The sequence below is a fragment of the Lepidothrix coronata genome, unplaced genomic scaffold (genome assembly GCF_001604755.1).
Source record: "Lepidothrix coronata isolate B3197 unplaced genomic scaffold, Lepidothrix_coronata-1.0 Scaffold46, whole genome shotgun sequence".
Classification (NCBI taxonomy): Eukaryota; Metazoa; Chordata; class Aves; order Passeriformes; family Pipridae; genus Lepidothrix; species Lepidothrix coronata.
Window position 1 is genome coordinate 3003078 of NW_016690226.1, and position 21925 is coordinate 3025002.

At 36.0% G+C, this 21925-nt stretch overlaps 1 protein-coding gene across 5 annotated transcripts in view; it reads left to right on the forward strand.

Moving 5' to 3' along the window:
• Nucleotides 1-21925, forward strand: part of STXBP5L (syntaxin binding protein 5 like) — a 191367-nt gene that overhangs the window by 14547 nt on the left and 154895 nt on the right. For all 5 annotated transcript variants that reach the window (XM_017814800.1, XM_017814801.1, XM_017814802.1 and 2 more), the window contains exon 2: nucleotides 2893-2990. In XM_017814800.1, coding sequence (XP_017670289.1) covers nucleotides 2893-2990 — 98 coding nt within the window. The remainder of the gene's footprint in view (nucleotides 1-2892; nucleotides 2991-21925) is intronic.

A 21925-nucleotide genomic window follows, 5' to 3' on the forward strand; every position in this document is an offset into this window, starting at 1 on the left:
GTTTTTCTGCTTTTGCCTGCTGTTGAGATAGTTTAATTTGGGGGAAAAAAATCCACTTTGTTTTGTGTTTCTGAGCACCACTGATAGATTTGTTCTGTGTTGTTCCCACTAGATACAACTCAGATTAAGTAAGAACGTAGGGGTTTTTTTGTTTGTTTTTTTTTTAGTCACCCTAAAATCAAGTTAATTTTGTGGCCTTCTCTTCCTGTTCATCTGTATTAGTAAATGCTGTAAGGAGGCCCGGGCACAGTTTTGGAATTGTTATTCATCCTTACACGTATGTTCACATTAGCTGTATCAATGCATAATTGAAAAGTCTACTCCAAGTGCTAGATTTTCATGTCATTTTTTCTCACAGTCCTCAGAAATAGAAGGATTGTTGGACTAGAGCTGAGGATGAGAATCTGAGAGTATGGAATGCTACAGATTTTCCCTGTTCTTTTGTTGAATAAGATTGATCTTCAGAATAATTTCTGAGGCTGCTCTAATTTGTGCCAAAACCTCAATCACAGAGATATCTTTTTCTGCCCTAACCATGTACTGTATAGCTTGGCTCTACTTCCAAAATGGTTTTGTCCTTTTAGAGTCCTAATAAATATAAATATTTTACTGAAAAATTTTAATTTACTTGGATGTCCAATAGATTTCAATAGTTACTTTCTTATATATATTATGCAAATGGCAGAATTTTAAATTCACAATTCTGTGAATTGCATTCACAAAAATTTCCCAATTGGACTTAGTCTAAATACTGAAATTTGGAAAATGGTTCCAAAACAGAAATAACATGTTTGGGTCAATCTTAGAGTTCAAAAATTTTTACCAAGCTATGATCCTGAAAAGATGTACATCACTGTTCTTCTAAAATGTAGTTCTATCTTAAATATAGGACCCAATTAAAATTTCCAAATGGGAAGTCTGACTACAGATTGCAGAAATACTGAAATACTGAATATGTAGGCAAGAATGCAAGTCGTTAAAAATATTGATCTTTGCAATAGTAGTGAAAGCTCCAGTCATAGCTAAACATCAGAAAAGCATACTGTGACTGGAACTGATAGAAATTCAAATTTTATTATAGAGAGGATTTTTAAAAATTAGTAATTAACAAAAGTAGTTGGTGAAATATATGGGGTTTTTTTCAGAAAAGGAAGAACACTTATTCACCATAATACAGAATTTGCAAATATAATAGCATATTAGTAATGCAGTTAGGCTAAATATTCGACATTCTAGAAAATACTACAATTCATGATTCCTGATGATTTTGCGACACAAGAGGTAAAACCATTTTTGTGGTGTGTAACTCTAGTAGCAGATTAGATGCCAGAATAAAAAACTTTATATTTGAACAATCCTAACACTTAAGAAGATGAGATGATTAAAAAAAGAAACCAAAAAACCAACCAAACAAAAAAACACAAACAGCAAACCACAAACCAAACCAAACCAGAAATGGAGTTGTAGAGGTCTCTGATAAATGCCTACATTAATATAAAATGTAAGTTACTTTTCTACAGCTTACTAAAGTAGCATATGCTTCTGGATTTTTGCAGTCTAGAAACCAATAATTTGACATTCTTTAAACAACCTCCCTTATCAGCAATAATTAAGATATGAGACAAGTAAGATCTCTTTTAAGGAAGTGGTTATTTGCTGAAAAACATACATTTGGTTGTTCCCAAACTGCTTGTGAATATCAGTTCAAGTGTTTCCAGCTGCAGTAGAAGAGTTGGAGTGATACAGCTGTGAAATCATCAGCTGCCTTTTACTCAACAGGTCTGCAATTAAGGAGTCCCTTTTGTTGAAGCTGTTCCATAGGGAACTGCTGAATGCTTCAGCAGACATAGTTCTTGAATGAGATAATTTCAAGGAAGAAGAAGATATCTCAAAAAGTTAAATTTCATTCAGTTCAAAGCACTTCCTCTCCAATCTCTATCACATACTAAAAAAAGATTCAATCCTAGAGTTCAAGGTTTTATTATGCTAAATAAAACATTATTATTATACTAAAAAAATACTAATTTTTACCCATTTTTATGTAAGCAGTCACACACACAAAATTAATTAATATTCATTTTAATGTGTATTTTTATAGTCTAGTCTAGTTATTTTCAATTTTATTCTTACGTTAATGTTCTCCCTCATTAGGTTTTTCCTCATAAGAATCAGGCAAGTCATAGTGGTCATAACCTCCAGGTTAAGATAACTTAAAATATTGAGACAGTCTTCAAGGAAGTGTTGCATCATGCTGAGTTCATTTATTCCCCAAAGTATCTCTTCAAAAATTAGAATTAAAAGCATAGTATTATAAATAAAGATTAAGAAAGGGTGAGTGATTCATTTGCTCATTTTGAGAATATCTTCTCTGGCATCTTTGTTTTCTAAATTGATATTAAGGATTTTTACCGTGTAGACTCAATTCAGTTTATTGGTTTATTGGATCTCTTCCCCTGGACATGTTCCATTTCTTTCTGCTGGAGCTGTTCTGTTGAGGGTGAGGTTATTTCTGATAGTGTTTTGAGAGCATATTATGTGTCTTTTTTTTCAATTTACAGTTCAACTGCCTTGCATATTGAGGTTATCTTTCAGTATACCACAAAAGCAATATATGGCAGCTGTATAGTGATTTATACTTTGCAATCTACTTTGTTGCAACAAAACCATTTTAAATACTACTGAGGAAAAAGCATAACTAGAATTTCTTGTGAGCAAAATTCACTTCTGTATTCAAAATACTGTATCTTTTTAAATACTTCTCTTGAAGTATTCTCTATACAACATACAGAAAAATATAGATTCTCTTCCTGTACACATCACATAAAACACTCACGCTGTTATCTGTTATCTGTGGTTACAGTTCAATCACTTTGCTCATTTTTTCTGTTTCAGACGGTTCGCCATGGTTTCCCTTATCTACCCACTGCCTTAGCTTTTGACCCAGTTCAGAAAATTCTGGCAATTGGAACAAGAACAGGAGCCATACGAATGTATCCTTTCTCGTTCAGAATTTACACCATTTCTATGTGTTTCTAATACAGTGATGTGAATTACCTTCTACAAGCACTCAGGTAAGGTTACGGTTTATGTTATGTTCTACTTCATTTTGCTTTACTGAATGGACTGGAAAAGGATGTGCTGTTGAGGAACTGACCAGATCCTGAAGGTGTCCAAAGAAAAATTTTTGGTCTAATTTTTAGCCTATGGTTTTGGTATATATTGGTTAATACAAAACAGAATTGAATATTTTCAGCATGAAAAGTAAAGGTAGACAGCAAAGTGGTAATGAGCAAGTTGTGAATGTTGTGCTAGCAATAAATAAGTTCATTGCTGCAATGCAGTTAACCAGCTGTAGACATCTTCACTGTAGATATTTATGTATGAAATTATTTAGACTCCTTCAAGTGAATGGTGGGAAATAAGTGATTTAGGGCAGAACTCATCTCTTCCCAGAGGAGAAGGTGAAACACTGTAAAACTACTTATTTCTTTTCATTAATAATAAAGGTACTTCAGGGCCAGCAATTTATATGGGTTTTTTATACAAGTAGCAATTTTAAGTTAGAAGTCTACGCAGAATAAATTTAATATAAAAGTAATGAAAATTTGGAGACTTTGATTTAAAAAAAAATCTGAGAGTATTTAAATGTGATGTATTTCAAAATGTTCCTCTACATAATTTTCTTAGTTTTTCATGGTTCCAATGCATTCCAATTTGGTGAAAATACACACAAAGTAAGGGAAAAAGGAGAAAGAATATTGAAGAAAGGTTTGAAAGTTACAGGATAAGAATTAATAAACCAATTTTTTTTACAAACTTTTTGTAGCTGAATGAATTATATGTTTATGGTAGGGGACAGTGCTGTATAAAATACCAATCTAATATTTTCTGGTTATTTTGCTATCCCTGTTCCCAAGGTAACTATAAACTTAATGAATCCAAAGGCAGGTTACAAAGTAAAGAAAAATCTCCTCCTGGAAAACCAACCTGTGCTTCATGTAACAGGACTAAAACTTGTTTCCTCCGTTTTTGAGTACTCTTGGTCTGAACAGTTGCATTTTCTTAAGCCTCATATTCTATCTGATCCAGAACTTCTCACAAGACTCAATTAATCATCTAATTATGTGACAAACTTTGCTTTGATAGTCCTATTCTTAATATTTACCTATATGAAATAGATTAAACATGTTCTGTTCAAGTACAAAGAAGAAAATCCTCTTAATTTGTGCGCTTCTGGAAAAGTGCAAGTCCAGTAGTCCAGTCATGCTTTCTTCTTTTCAGAGATATGCAAGGTTAGAAAGCTGGAGCTTTGTTTCTGGAATTTTCATTGGTATCTTCTGTGAGTGAGGATATTGGGAATTTCATGGGTAATGTAGAGATAGGAAGAAGACCTTGGAGAAGATTGACTCCTGAGCCCACCTCTTCTTTCCATCTCAGCCATATGGCTTTTCTAGGAGCAGTGCTGTCACTGGCTTGGAATCCTGTATCTTTCTAAATCCCTACTTTGGGAAAATGCAGGTACAGAGCCTGAATTAGTACAGTAATTAATACATGTAAAGTGCATGTCTTTGGCCACAGGAATGGAACATGAAGTAGAAACATAGCTTTATTACATAAATTTCTATATATATCTTCTATAAAAATGTATTATAGTTAGAGGAAGGAGGGAAAAGAATTTTTTTGAAAGCATCCTTCCTTGTAGCATCTCTTCTCCAGTTTTTTAGCAAACTCCTACCTCATTCATTGAAAAATTTCTACCAATTCTAGTATATGAATCAAACAAGAGCATAAAGATTACCAGGAAATTTGATATTTTTTAAAGATACGTCATAACATAAATGCTTCTCAGCTTAGTCATACAGAGCCTGGTTTGCTTAATTGAGCCCTGAGTTAATGGAAACTATGCATTGAAAACAGAGGATGACATAGAAGGAGTTACTTATTTATTCATTTTAATTAAGGCTTCCCCACTTGGCTCTCAAATTTTCACAGAACATATTACATAAAAAGCCTAGCTGTGAAGTAATAACTTTGCAGTGAAACAGGGCCTAGGACTACACACACAACACCACTCATTTAAGCCAGTCTTGTTGCAACCATTTATAATTGTTGAAATAAGACAATAAAATTCAAGTCAAGATGTAACAAATTTGGTATTACATCTGAAAGTACAATTCATAACGGATTTTTTTTAAGCAAATTGACAACAATGTAGATTCTAATGGCTCTAAGTCTTCCACAGCATCCTGTAAAAATACTTTTTAACAGAACAGCACAATTTCGTTCTGCCATGAATATGATAGGTGACAGATAAAAAAGATAATTCTTTCATACATATGTTGTGTTTGGCTGCTGCTTCTAAACAGTGCTGTGAATAGGTTGAAAGGACAGACTATTGGGCTACCATCAGAGAAATTCATCCAATTATTTATTTTTTTATTTATTGGTAGCACCAAAAGGGCCCAGTTTGGATTAGACTCCGTTGTGCAGAGCAACCCAAAGGCATAGGAAGAATGAGTTTATGTTTAGTATTCATGAAATGGTGTAGAACAAGTTTTCCTGTGACCAGTGTAAGTCACAAAATGGTATTGTTGCCTCCTTGTTTTTCTGAAAGTTTCACAAAGTGTTAGTGTTTCGATTGGTCAGAAGTTAACAGGTCTCAAAAGACAAGCTGTTTTAAAAAAAAATGGAGTGTGTACTTCTGTGTTGTGAATTAATGTTTAACATCTCTCCTTCAGGTGATCATTTCGAGTGATCCAGCAGCACTGCTGAACTTGACTATGCTAAATTGGCCTGAAATAGAGTATATTATTCATAGGTTGCCATTAGAATACAGAGATAAATGAAAGTTCATTTTGGTGTGACAGTCAATTTGTCTTTTCCTAGATTTCTTTTCAGGGTGCTTAGACGCAACTGCTCTGGCTTCTATAGCACTGGGAATTGCTGTTGCTATGCTCTACTGATCCTAGCAGTCTCTGTGGGATTCTCAAGGAACTTCAAACACTAGGGAACGTTTTACCTACAGTCGTAGCTGTACTGGATCCTCATAGGGACAGCTGTGCTCTAGCCCACAGAATGAGAGTGCACTCTAAATCATCGGTGAAGGAGCATCTTCCTATTACCAACACAAGCTAACAAAATCTGCAAATAAAGGGCCAAAACCCCAGTCCTGAAACAGTTGCTTTGGCATCTGGTTGTTATTTTCCTTTGTCCTATTTCCTCTCTGAGGTCTTTTCTCCTGTTTGACACCTTTTCTCAGTTCCCATATCTTTGATCATTGCTCAGATCATAGCTTGATACCACTCTACCTGGAATATCCTTCCTTCAGCAACATACATTCAGTTGAAGAGGGGCTATGAAATTGAATTCCTTGTCTTATTGTCTCCATACCCTTCTTCTCTAGTCCCAGTCTGGAGAGTCTTCTGATGCTGTACACAGTAAAACAAAGCATGCAGTCTGTGGTTACTATTAGAGGAACTTCTGTATCACCATAAAAGGGGGTGAGAAATTAAGATAGTTGGTCAGACTGAAGTCTCCATTTCAGAGGAAAAAGAGAAGCCTTGGGGTTTGTCACAGTCTCAGTCTGAATAAATAGATTAAAATAAGCGTTGTTAACAATGATATTCCAGTAAAAGATCTGAAGAAGAGGAATGTTGTGCTCGGATTTCAGGATGCGTATTTCTATATTATCATTTATTCAGCTGACAAATGCTTGTTAAATTTCATTATGGGTACTTTCTGGAATCACCAAGTCCTTTCCCTTGGAATTCTTGCATTGCATCAAAGATGGGCTTAGCCAGTACAGCCACTTATTTCAAACATAGAGAATACAACATCTACATATTTTGGTATTGAGCTGCTGATTATTTGGTGGTCAACTGCAGTAAGACATTCTGAAATAGACTCTTATAGCTATTATCTTCTTCTCTTATTGTTAAGTGAAAGTTTATCTTAAATCCAGTGCAAAGCAAACAGCCTACTGGGTCCAGGATGGCTTCCACACCACTGCAAGCTTATTCACCATCAAACAGGCTTAAATTAGTAATATGTTTTTGTACATGTTATGGTATTGTATGTTTTTGTCATTAATACATATTCTTTAGACTAACGGGCTCCATATTGTCATGGATGCAGGTTATGGGGCATGCAAATCTTCATTTTCACTGTTTGCTGCTTGAGTGAAAATGTAAGCCACCCACAACACATGCAAGGCTTTTCTAGTAGGCATAACAGCTTGCTGTATTCCAATATTATCAGACAACATAGTGGCCATTTTATACCTGAGCAAATAAAATTATTCTGACTCACTAACACATGAAAGTGGAAGTGTTGCTCTGCCCCCACCTTTCATTTAGCTGCACACTCCTGACACTTTCTTTGCTGATTCTGGTGCTTATCAAATATTTCTGTGTGCAATCCAATGCACTAACCTGGAAAATACTTTGCCAGGTTACCTTTTTGCCAGATCAGTGAACTGAATTGTCTGGTGTTACCTCTGATGTTAGTCAGAATGATGCAAAGAAACTGGAAGGAGTGCATAATTGGGACTGAACAGAGAGAAATGGGAGAGTAACAAAATTTTGGCACTAAGGAACAGGTTATTAAATTGACTTGTCTTACTGTGCGAAATTGCAGCTGAGAAATCTAGCTAAGGCAGATTGGAGCTGTCTATGAAATTTGCTACAAAATGTAGAAATAGCCTTTCAATTTTGAGTGGTATGGAAGATAGCTTCTCTTTTGCTTACATTTAAAAAAATCTTCGTGTAAAGCCATTTGCAAAACACAAAAATTCTTACAGATTCTGCTCAAGAGAGATTGTGCTTTAGGATCATATTTGGAATAATTTTTTTTTCTGGCCTGTTTTATGTGTTTCTTCCGATGCTTTAATAGCATTTTGGAATAACAAAATAATGATTTTTGAATATTGAATAAGGTACAGCAACACTTCTTTTAATAGGTACATTTTGTGAAAAAAACAAACATGGCTTCAAGAAGGCCAATGGCATCCTGGCCTGTACCAGAAATAGTGTGACCAGCAGGACCAGGGCAGTGATTGTCCCCCTGTGCTCAGCACTGGTGAGGCAACACCTGGAGTTCTGTGTCCAGTTCTGGGTCCCTCACTACAAGACAGACATTGAGGTGCTGGAGCATGTCCAGAGAAGGGTGACAGAATTGCTGAAGGGTCTGGAGCACAAGTCCTGTGAAGAGCAGCTGAGGCGCTGGAGGTGTTTGGCCTGGAGAAAAGGAGGCCTGGGGGAACCTTCTTGCTCTCTACAACTACCTGAAAGGACAAGAGGAAATCACTTCTGGTTGTGCCAGGGGAGTTTTAGATTGGACCTTAACCGGAAAAATTACTTCACTGAAAGGGTTGTCAAACCATGGAACAGGCTGTCCAGGGAAGTTGTTGAGTCACCATCCCTGGAGGTGTTCAAAAGTCATGTAGAGGTGACACTTAGGGACATGGCTTAGTGGTGGACTTGTTAGTGCTGGTCTTATGATTGGACTCAGTGGTCTTGGAGGTCTTTTCCAACTTAAATGATTTTATGAAATTGTCTTGGTCTTTCTGGGAAAGAGTCAGTAACCATATCTTTGATTCCAGAGTTACTGTGGCAAGTGAAGGGGAAGGGAAAATCTAAATCCAAGGTAGCACTATTGAACAGCATGGTTCCTCAGCAGCTGATGTACACAGAGAGACTGTATTCCTGGGAGGTAGAACTGAGGCTGTTTGTGCACTCTAGAAAAAAAGAAATCCAGCAAAGAAAATAAATAGCACTAATTAAATCATTGTTTGCAGAGTTCTGAGTGGGCATAGAATTTTACAGTAGTTAAAGGAAATGTGGTAAAGAATGTTTGACATCAGATTGGATGTACTTTTAAAGAAAAGAGGAAAATATAACTTGAGGTTTTGGTCTGTGAGAAGGATGACATAATATCTAAATATAAAGTGTGACAGATTTAGTCTCCCTGGAGCTGCTGTCTCTTAATCTAAACAAGGTTTCAGTAGACCTTTATCCTTAAAATAAGCCAACTGTGTTCTATGCTGTTTACTCTGTGTGATTTATTGGGCAGATGGAATGGGGGAAGCACAGACAAGATCATAAAACCAAAGTTCTGTTGTTTGACTTGAAGGAATCATTGATACATTTCATCTTTTATCTCACTGTGCAACATATTTGAGATTTTTCCAGAGAACTTGAGTGATTCAGGAACACAAACTTCACTGAGTCAGTACTCCTAACATAAGTTCTTTTAAAAGTTCCCCTGAAAATCAACACATACAGATGTATTTTTGCTTGTATAGATACCTAGACAGGTTATTACAAAAAGTAATTATTTTCAATCTACAAGAATAAAAAATTTTTGTGAAATATGCAAAAATAATAAAATTTACCTGTATTATTAAATTAAACAGAACCAGAGTTTGGGGAGTTTTTCTATACTGAGACTGATATGCATTTGACTCTGTGTGCATTCACATATGCAGACATACTAGGTTTCTACATACATGCATAAATTTGGATCCATTGGTCTCCCAAGCCTCTTTCATGCTTTTTAAGAAAGCAGGTTGAATATGTTGCAGTTAAATGTACTGGACTTCCTTCACTTTCAGTCGGTGTTTATCCAGGAGATAAAAGTGGAATCTGACATCTGCAAACAAATCTACTGATAAAATATAGATTTTCATATTTTTGGAGACACACATAGAACTGGCATACAGGTGGATTAATCTGGCAGGATTTTAATTGGAGCTGATGGTTGCATTTGTGAACACTATCTGAAAAAAAAATGCTTTCTGGATGTTTGCTACAAGATTTTTTTAGTGTAATAAAAAATCCCACCTTACTCTGATATTGAAGCGATGACTAGTGGTGATAGTCAACCACTTCAAAGAAGTGATATGTCTTAATTAGACCTTGTGTAAGCTTTAGAGCTTTCCCTACCTTTTTTTGTTCAAAACTTTCTGTCACCCACAGGAGTGCTGACATGCATAGGAAGTAATGCACATCAATTTCCTCTCCTTTCCAGTCTGCTCATTATCTTTTTTAGACAAATATCCATGACCTAAATTTGGCAAACATCCTGAAAACACAGAAGTTTGTAGTCATACTATATGCTTAATTGTTTATTTTGACTCCCTTCTTCTTTTGTTTTTTATCTGGCAGATACTCCTCATGGTAGAGAGAATTGATATTTCTCCAGATAACTTAGGAAAACTAACATCTAGCAAAAAGACAAACCCAAAATACATAAGCACATACACATACTGGAAGTCTTTTAGTGTTATGAAAAGTGACTTATATTTGCCTAGCCACAGGCACTCTTTCCATTTAAATTCTTGTGGACTTCTCAGAGTTAGGTGTCTTTCTAGCATGTATGTTATTTATGGAGGGAGAGCATGGACAAAAGGCAGTCGTGGAGAGTTGAGTCTCCATCCTGAGGTAGAAACGCCACAATGACCCTGAATAATTGTCTCTGCATTGGGAATACCAACGTAGAAGAACTTTGGAAGCTTTTGGAACCAAAGAGTTCCACCTATGAGGATTTTCTACAACAAGGAATATGGACCCAGCTGATGGTGGTTCAGTAGGAGATGGGACAGAGATAGTCAGACACTATTTCAGCCAAAACCTTACATGTAGGTGGAGGACAAAAGCACGGTTTTTCCTGAGGTCTGAGAAATGGGAAGATGGACAAAACAGAAACTATGATCTTATTCTTCCTTGAAGAAGTTCTTTTCCCTGGTCGGTTCACTCCCTCTTTCCCTAACTGACCTAGTTTCACTCCAGTTCTTATAGTTCTTAGATTTCTATTCCTCAGCCCTGACCTGTCTTTTATTAAGTGGCATCAAACAAGCAATATTCTTTCAATCTCCATCTTTCACCTGACCTGTGCAAGGCAGTCTCTGAATAACATGTTTTTCTAAGGAAACTGTTCAAGTCAAGAACCAAGATGTTTCCCAAGTGCTTTAGATACAGCATTCAAAGCCACACATGAGTACAAAACTAAGAATCAAAAAAGAGCATCATGGGAGAAAACAAGTTTGACCAAAAGAGGTTGTGGATCAAGAGCTATCAGAAAATGAATTGTTGAAGCAGACAAGTCCTAGAGGGCATCAGAGAATGAAAGCGTGGCATCAATCTCTTTGTCCAGACAGAGCACGGGGAGGGGAAATGACCCAGAAATTTTCTGAGTCTGTTCCTTTTTAGTGTTGTTATGAAGGAGATCAAAGGTAGTTAGAAATGTATATGTAGAAGTCATCACCACTTAAACATATTTCTACCAACCTACTCAATTCCTTTCTGGACATACAGTAAGTTCATAGCTCTCCTCAATTATGTACACAAGTACCATCCTCAGTGCCCAGATCACTTGGAGATGGTGAAGGGTAGTACTTCAAAAAGAACTGGTCCTTAGTATTTGTATCTGAATGGAAAGGCTGCCCTGAGTCCTTTCAGAGGTTTCACAAGGGACTGCAGGCACCAGTGATGTAGAGAAAACTGGGAACATTATACCCCAGTCTCTTACATAATGCCTTGCACTCAGACAAGCATTTTTCATTCACTACTTCAGCGTGCAGATGTCCAGCCGCTTCCTGGAAAGCAGGGCCTCGGCACTTGGAACACTTAGTCACTTGGGAAGACAAATGCTATAGTCACAGACATCCCCTACTTTTTCCTCCTTTCCCTGAGCATGATGTAGTATGGTATGGAATATCTCTTTGGCCACACTGGGTCAAGTGTCCTGCTGTATCTCCTCCCAAACCTGAGCCTGCTCACTGCTGGTGCACCATGTGCAAAATAGAAAAACTCAACGCTGTGCAGGCACTGGTCCACAATACTAAAAACTCTAATGTGTTATCAATACTGTTTTAACGGTTGTGGTTTTCAAACAATGATGACTGGAAATCTAATGATCTTAACATACTTTAATTGTTAAACCAGTAACTTGAGCAGAAAAAGGATTTCACAATTTTCTGTCTAATTATTGACAACAACTGTGCTTTCCAGTAAACAGTATCTGGGATCTTTTTATTTTACTAAATAAATATCGGCATGTCCCTGGGTATATTTACCTGTTAATATTCAGCATTAGCTCTAAAAATTCTCACAGGTAATATGAGAAAGAAATATTGGAATTTGATTTTTTTGTACTATGGTTGATTTCTGGTTGGGTTTTTTGGTGATTGCTCCAAGAAAGCTAAATTCCTAATCATCCAATACACTAGATTTTAAGCAGCTACAGCAGGTGCATTTTAAATGCCAAGACTTTTAGAAGAGTTTGAGTTTCTGTTTTGTTATTTAGCTGTATTTTCTACAATGCAAAATTGATGGCTCTATGACATATTTACATATTTCAATTCCTTCAGTAAACAAGTAAGGATTGACTGAATTATGTGGTATGATCTGAGACACACCAATTGCAAAGGCACTATGCTTTTGTAGATCACGTTATCTTAGCAAGACAGAATTAATATCTAATTTGTAACAGTTTCATGTGTCTGTTTAACGCTGGAAGATCAAATGATACCCCATAGGTTTGGTAGTTTCAAAGTTGCACTTAAATTCAGAGCTGCCTGTCTGCACCCATAGCTCTTGTCTTTGGTGAATACATTTATTTTATATTAACAGATCATTGGATAGCATAAACAGATTATAGTAGGGGCTGGAAACTAAGACCTCTCCATCCCAGGTGAAAACCTGCTAGCCATGATTTCTTGTTCCATCTCCCTTAATTAATGAGTATTGCCTTCTCCCTCAAACATCCACATCCTGCCCTTCTGAACTGAAAGAACCAAGATTTACTGTATTTCCAAGGAGGGTCTGGTCAGGACATTGTGCTTATAGCATTTTTATTTTAAGCAGAGTAACCATTCATTTTTATTCCTCATTATCTTGAGACACAAAGAATGTTGAACTGTTAATGGGGCAATTTTTTCATGCTTTATAAGCACACCTTTTCATTCATACAATAAGGTGGACAGAGGCACCTACAGATTTAGAATTTGTTACATGGATTATTTTGAGATAAAATTTTCATCTTTAGCATGGCCTGAGACTTACCTTTTCAAGTCCTTTGGCCTTTAATAAAAAGAGTCTTTAACTTGATTCCTGTTGTTCATATCTGTAAAATAGCAAGGTATCTACCAGTGTCAAGAAGTCATTACATTTTTTAAATGTAATGCATGGTTGTAAAATTCTTTTAAGATTAAGAATAACAGAGTTATATTTTCCAGAACTATAGACAAAGGAAATCCTTAAATATGTTCACAATAAAGCAATGAGCACTGTTGCAAACAAGCTGTGAATTATCAGGTGTGTTTTAATCATGCCTCCACAGGGTGTGGTTTGTAGAAAGTGAATGAATAGCCATTCTTGAACATGTATTTCTCAATAAAAATAAAATTATCTATAAAAATGGACCTTAAATTTGTTCAAAGATAACTTACCTAAATTAAAACCATTGTCCAGACCAAAGCTTTTCAAGCTATCAATTTTCTCAAATGGGATGTCCCTGCTAAAAAAAAAAGAAAGGTAGAAACCCCAGTCTTTTCTGAAACAAGAGGAGAAGCACATTCTCATGTGAAAATCATCCCTAGGAATGTCTACTCATATGCTCCTGAAGTTTGTAGCTTGCAGCTACTTGATAGTTTGCAACTCTGAAATGAAGGGAAATATTAATGAAAAACTGGTTCATTTCATAGGTTCCTTCAGCTTTAATTGATAGATCATTCTTTTGTACTTGAAAGTACAAGAATCACTTCATTAGGCTGACAGTGTTTACTACAGCAAAGAAGCTTTCTCAGATTTTAAGAGTAAATTAAATTACAGGGAAATCAATATCTGCAATAAGAAAACACGGTAATTTTCATGGCTGTTGAACAACTTAAATACTTGAGTTATTTTCCAGTTTTTTTTAAAAAATGTTTAAACTATTTTTAAAGGAATATATATATAATGCTGTATGCTACATACTCGTAAAATTAGACTACAACATCTGCTACAAGAAGGGACAGAAAAACACTAAGAGTGCTTACTCGTTTGCTTAGAGGAATGATTCTCTTCTGACTTGAAATCTGTTAGTTAATTTAATTCTGAGCAGGCAGGTAGAATGCTGTACCTTATTTGTCTATTTTAGCTAGCCAATGCCAGGGCTTGCCTATTTTAGCCCTCTAGGGCTTCACAGACAAGATACTAAGAGACATTATATTAAGAGTGACTTTTTTTTTCTTCTACATTCCTATCCAAACCAAAGAAACTCTGAAACATAAAGTTCACAGAAGTCTGGTACAATTAGGTCTGCATGTTCAGTTCATTCATTTTTCCATTAGTCCTGCATCAATTCTGTCCCCACACTTCTCCAGCTTTGCTTCTGCTATTGTCGTAATTCTTCACCAACCTTATGCTTCTGGGCCTGACAAGGAAGAGCTGTATCAGGGGCCCTGTCTACTTTGCCATACTTCCTGCTGTAGAGAAAGTAAGAAGCACAGACATTGCACTTAGAGGAAATGAGGATGAAAGAACGAAACACTGCTTTTTTGAAGCACTGCATTCTTCTGTAGCTGCTTTTCCCTCTTCTCTCCTGTGAGACTGAGGTTTTATCATGAGGAGAAGAAGAGAAAAATTTGGTGGTTTCTTGAAACAGTCTAGTTGGTTGCCTGCTCCCAAAGTACAGCAATCAAAGTGTCTGCTCTGGTTCCCCTGGCATGTCTGATACTTATTACAGGGATTGAAAATTTTTCTGGTTTTGTTAGAGGGGTATCAGGTACAGCAAACTTTATTCATCTGGACAAAAGCTATCAAAACTGCTGCTGCTAAATAGTTCAAAGATTTTTTTCTACTTCCCTAGTTTAGAATAGGATCCTGAAAGTTGGCAACTGAAAAATCCAGCAGTTCTGCTGACATGGTGCAGTTTCTAACATGCCAGGTAAAACTTGTGAATGATGGAGATAGAAAAAATGTTCACAGAGTGTGTAATTGGTGTCATCCTTGCTATCCAGAAACAAAACTTCCACTAGTGCCTAATGGTTGTCTGGCTACTGATTTGTCTCTAAGCACCACTCGATGAGGTTCATGCTACTGACCTGTATAAACAGATCTCCAAGTCTGCAAAGATAAGGAATTGGTAGTTAATCCACAGTTGGGTTATGTTATCTTTCCTTGCTTCTGATATTTCCCATATTTAAATTATCATCTGTATGATCATCAGCTCTTAGTTTTACAAGGTCTGTGCTTTGATAGAGGGCAGGCCATGAAAGACTCTTACCTTCTGGTTTAGAGCTTCAAACCGGGCTAAATATATTGCGCATCTGGACTCTGATATGATGTTGGCATCAGGATCTTAATTAATACGCAATGGTTTAGCAAATTAAGGTTGTATATGCAAATTTAATATTTCTGAATTCTTGGCTTTAACATATCAATGCTAATTCTTTAGCATTCCTTTATCACTTCAGTGTGATTATATAGTAAATAATTCTTCAAGATCTAGAGTTAGTTTTGCACTAGTGTAGGAATCACAACTTATTTTCTTGTAAATTTATTTAAATGTACTTTAAAACATGAGTGCTAATATTGAGTTATGTAAATCATTATGTAAAATAAGATGAATTTCAGAAAAAATAAATTGTATGAAGTATCTCTCAAACTCTGAATTAGAAGTAGCCAAATCTATTAAAACCATTAGTTTATCTTCCTTTTAAGTAGCAGCTTTACTTTCCTAATTAAAGCTGTAATTGGTTATCATCCTGCTTGCTAGAGACACCCTTAGAGTCCAAGTTTCAGTTCAGTATTTCTCATTTTTGCTTTCTCTTCTTCTTAGTAGGGATTAGAAAGAACTAATATTGTCTATAGTTCTAGCAATGATTATAAGGGATATAAGGGAAAGTCTGTCAGTATGCCATGAAGCTATGAATGGCTATTTATGAATGAAATTAAGCCTGATATCAGAGACATAGAAGATCAAGTTTAATCTGCTCGTGTTGCTGCTTAGGAAATAATGAAGTATCTTGGATGACAGAAAAAGAAGCTTACCCAAACTAGATAGTTTGAGAATTTCGTAGGAAGTATTTTCAAGCTGCCTGAAGAATCAGCAGAGCCTTTTGGGAGGCAAGCATCTTTCATTAAAAAAAATAATAGGAAAAGCCATTTCTCACCAACATTCTTAAATGTATACTTAGGAAATTTCAATGCATCAACTTGATGCAAGACCAACAACAACATTATCAAGTGTTATTGAAGTGATTATTTTTATACTGTCCATGGAAATGTTGCTTTTTTTTTTTGTCGTTCTAGTCAATCTATGGTTATATAATCATAGTACGTATGCCCTGAAGCCTTGTTGTCACTGCTCATTGCAGTTATTATTCAGACATTATTCTGGAAATTCAGGCAGGGTATTTTTATCAACAGAATCTTGTAAAGTAATCTTTTAAAGAGAAATTGAGCTGTGAATCTCCATGTCAGATTAAAGCTTGTAAGCATATAGGATCTCTCATGGGGCTTTTTTATTGTAAGAATTGTATTCATCAGCACTCCATATAGAATTAGTTATAGGGATTCACGCATCTCTTCCTAGAATTCCTGCATTAAGTTTGGGTTCTCCTGATGTGCATAAGCAACTATACTTATTTTTTCTTCTAGTGGAAATTATATTGAATTTATCAACTTTGCACATAGCCATCATCTTGCTCTTTCACCAAGTTTGTTTAGGTCTGTTTAAAGATTCTCTCTAAACTTGCTAAACCAAATGAATTTGTCACGTTTGACTCTTTAGGTCTTTAATGTATTAAGAAATATAGCAAACTTTACTGTGGCTTCAGCCTAAGTGCCCTTGCTTTTAGACAGCCATTGCTGTCTTCAGAATGTCAAAATCACTGTTGAAAGGGTGCTGTGCTCCCTTATCTCCCAATCATTTTAAAAACGGTTTTCAATTACTTGAAGATCCTACTGGGAATTTTTGAAGCCTATTCAAATTCATGTTTTCATTTTGTTGACAGTTAATCATACGCTTTTTTTTCCTACTATAGTTTTTAATTTTCTCTTATTCTGCACCCATTTCTTCAGTTGCATTGTTTTCTGTTTGAGACTATCTGTAGCCTTCGGACTACTGAGGAAGTTTTTGTCCAGTTTCATGACTTTTTAGAAGACCAAGCAGTACGAAGAGATCAATATCTAAGAACATTTTGGGAGAAATTATCATTAGCTTTCGGGGAATAATGTTTAGACTAAATTCTTTATTGTTATGTTCTTGTTTTAATTTAAAGATATTTGCAAGATGTCAGTGTAAGATTTACTGTTTTGTAATTTCTCAGATAATCTCAAGTATCTTTTAAAAGTATCTGTTAATATGCATGCAGTTCGGAGGTGGGGATTGCTAGCATCCATTCTGCTTCTTTCCTATGCTCCTTCCAAAGCATGACATAAGTTTTATTCAAACCCACTTAGAACTTAAGCTGCTGGTTTCTGAACCTACATTTCTGATATGTACATCTTTAATAGTCTTACCTAACACACACACACACACACACAAAAAAAAAAAAAAAAAAAAGGAGTATTCATAAAGGAATCTTTGCCAATATACTCTGTTTAAAAGGTGAATCAAATAAATAATTAAATTTTTTAATATTCTTATTTGATTGCCTCCTGTAGCCCTGGGTAACCCAGGAGATTCATCAGGTTTGGCTGTAGTTGTTATTGTTTTCTAAGCTTGCCATTTCCAATGTGATCAAAACATTTAACTTTTTTTTTTCCTACCTTTATCTCTCATAATACTCTGGACACTAGCGTAAATCTAGAGCAACTCTTCTGAGCTGAATGTGGTTATTCCAGATGGATGTTGTACTTTCCACCCCCACATAGCATGACTCAAATTTCCCCCCAGGGTTTTATTCTCCTTATTAAAATAAAATAAAATTTTTGAACAAGAACATATATTTGCTTTTTATGATAATGGGCAAGGAGTTGTACTAAAGATTGGTATTACATAAAGAAGTTTGGACTGTTAGCCCAGATACTGTTCTTATAATCATAAAATCCCCGTTGTAAACATTTTCTTCTACCTTTTTCGGGAAAAACAGCATCCATATTTGTTCCATCATATTTAATAGGTAGCATAGTCTTCACTAGAAGTGAATTTAGGCCTCCAGAGACTTTTAAAACTAAGAAAATCTCTCTTATTAACCAATGCCTATGGGTGTAACACCAAGCAAAGTGCAGGGAATCATATAGTTCTGATGGATCTCAGTTAGTTTCTTTAAAAAGGAAGTTTAAACACTCTTGGGAAGCATTTCATATAAAGGAAGACACAATTAATTTGTTTTCAATGCTTCCATTTTGCATTTGCATGTTTCAGCTGACTTTCAAATAGAACATTTAGAATAGTTCTAAATTGGTATTTTAAAATCTATACCAATATTAATTAAAAGTACAAAAAACAGCACTATAGAAAGGGGGGAAAGCAGTATCTCTTAGGGAAACCTTCAATGACCCAGTATCAAAATGATTAAAATGGATATTGGTAGAATGTTTTACGGATAAGGAAACTGAGTAATGGTAAACTAATTTGATACAGTCTTTAATAAGAGGTGGTTGAAGAGCATATGTTCTTTGATTTCCAGGCTGGCACTTCAACCACAAGTTGTTGAATTCAATAGCATTTAGCCTGAAACTCGTGTACATATTTCTGATGATGCTCTTATGTGTTGTCTTCTAGATCATAAGGAATTCAGGATTAATTCCCTTACACTTTTGCAGTGTGCTGGTGTATTTAGCAACTTAAAAGCATAATGTATTAAGTATAAGTTAAGTACATACTATATCTTATTTTCCCGATACACTTTACCACTGTTGAGGCTTGATCCATGGGTTTTAGATTGCATATTACAATCATTGGATGGCATGTGTATCATACATGGAAATTGTTCTCAGAGTCATGTCTTGAGCACTCTCATGCATACACAGGCATTTGTTTATTATGTCACCACGTAGAGAAATGCCATATAAAATCATGGGATAAATGAATTCAGTGTGCACATTCCTCAACCGTAAGAAGAGGTTGTAAAAGTTTCATTGCCCAAATGCATGTCACTGTGTGTTATTTGTGCTATGCCCAAATGCATAGCACTGTGTGCTATCTGAAGTGAGAAAAATTAAGCAGTATACACATGAAAACAAAAGACAGTATTTTGGCAGCTACATACTTTGAGATTACATTTGCATTTTGGGGGGGGAACCAAGAAAATGCTGTGTAATGTGGCCACCTGTCAGGAAAATTACCACCTGTCTCCAGTCTTGGACTTAGTTGTTCATAACATTAACAGAACAGAAAAATAGTAGTATCCCTATAAATGAAAATGATTGATTGATCTTTTTTAATAGGATTACAAACTATTACCCAGTTAGTAAAAGGCTAAATAAATTCCTTGTACTGTGTATCAGAATATCAAAGTCTCAGGCAGATGGAACTGGCTCTTGAGATCTATCTGTATATTAGCTTTTAGGTTCGGTAAGCCAACATATTAAAAACCTCTGTTTAAATGCTGCTTTAATTTCAGTCAAGTGGCAAATTATAATAACTATTACTTCAGAGTTCAAACAACCACCAACTATATCATCCATATTGTAGAATTCTCTTATCAGTTTCTCTTACCACCTTTCTCACAAACAGGGATTGGGAAGCTTTCAGGTTCTCCTTTGTCCCTTCTTCCCTGTCTTTTCTCTCTTTGTGGAGAGATGACACAGGCTTAACCACTGAACATTCACTGAAATTATGAATGCATATATGAAGACCTCAGCCTTCAGTAGCACATTGCTACTACTATCATAGCCAGTCCTCAAGCTAGTCAGTGTGAATCACATCTCAAAGGAAGAACGTTCTCAGGCAAGTCCTATTTCTCTTTCTTGTTTCCAACTATGTTTTGTTACTAATTTCAATCACTTGGACAACCTCCCCTGCCGCTAAATTACATAAAGCTACCAGGTACTCCACATCTTGCACCCTGAAATATTTTTCTTCTGCATTCTTATGTTCTGCAAAGCCTAAGGAAACCGATTTTTCTGTAGCTCTGCGCATATATGTTTGTGCAGATCCTGAACTGGAAGCCTAGTATTGTCCATCTGGCTATTCTGCTGAGATCTTAACAGGAAAAGATAACCAGGAGGGAGGGAAGCTGAAACATCATCATCTCAGGGAGAGGACACAGTCTTCTCAAAGCCTTCTGCTGTAGAATACTGTCCTGCTATTGCAGTTCCAGTATATCTTTAAACTACTTATTCTTCATATACTGTGGTACTTCTGCTGTTTCACAAATCTTCAGCCACTTTTCTGCATCCTCTCGGTATCAGCAGATAACCACATTAAAGCTGTCTTAGCAAACCCAGGAATCCTTTACTCTTACCTGCCTAGCACTCCTCTGCATGTTACTGTGCCTCTGCACGTTTGTCAGATCTGGCATTTGCCTTTCATTCTACAGTCTCAAAACCTCCCAGAATGCCCACTGAGTCTTACCCCATTTGTTCATCTGCCAGAGCTGCCAGGTTTTGCAGAGTTCTGACCTTATCTTGCCACTGTTTGCAGCAGGATATATGGACCATATACACTGATATTTGTAGGTGAACACAATGTATTTTCAACTATACAAAATCTGTGTTAAATATAGAACTTTAAGATTTGGCAGTCATAAAGTAAAGGGACAGTTTCTGCTACTTGCAGTTGAAGAATATTCTAGTGACAAATATAGCAATTGCTAAGAATGGAACATTAAAAACAAAACAGAAAAAACAACAAAACACACCAAGAAACAACTGTACTGGTTTTAACTTATTTTAATGCAATTGGGTCAGTTGAAAGGAGAAGGAGAATAAATATAATCTGACTTGGACAGTTCTCTGACTTCATCAGCAAGTCTCCAGAGATTGTTCAAATATTCTTGCATATTGAAGTATGTTTTTTTTCCAGTCTTTATTAAAACTTAAAGCTTCTTGGTGTGTAGCACCACTGCAGGCTTCGCCATCTGTGGGCATACCTAAGCTGGGTGTCCGGATTACAGTTGAGGTGGGAATGAGCTCAGTTCTTGAACTTGCATTCTGCCTGGGAATGTGAATACGTATTTGGAGGTCAGCCTATAATGACCTTTCTGCTGCTCCAGACAACATTATTACAGTACCAAAGCTTTGTGAGCTCATTGGGAATTACCTTCCTGAACTGTAGTCACATCTTTGCTGGCTGTATGGTTGTCTTTTTATAACTAGAGGCCGTACTCCTTTCATATTTTACAGTAACTCATAAATGTTTAAGACAGCTTTTGAGCAATTAGTACTGCTTCTGCTGTAGAAGTTATGAATTTGTTATGTGCAATGATTTTCATAATGTGTCACTTTAATTGATTTCAGTCAGTTTGGCGAAGAAAAGCAGTAAAACTGAAAACATGTAAGATTGCAGTTTTCTAGTTGCATGAGTAATGTGCAATATGAATTCCAATCTATTTTCATGAAAAAAATAACAAACAGCTTATTCCACTCTATTCTTAGCCTGGAAATATGCTGACACATCTAATGCATCATCAAAAGTACTTTACACGTGAGTTACCTTGGTAAGCAGCTCACTGGGTCCCCACACTTGTGCTTCCTATTTATGAAGTGACTTTACACTTGAATGCACTTTGTTTCATAATATTTAAAGACAAATAACCCTTTACAGCTACTAAAACGTGAAAAAAATTGTTGGATTAGAAATCTCTTTTTCTACAAGGGGTTTGGGTTTTTTTGCCTGTAGCCATCATGTATTTCATATTCATCCCTTGTGTGTGGCCTATCGGACTGAAGTGGCCTGTGGAAAGGAAAAGCAGTCCCAAGAAAAAATACTTGGGAGCAGCACTAGAAGAATTTTGATGCAGATTTATTTTTAAAAATCCACATCAAAAAGCCAC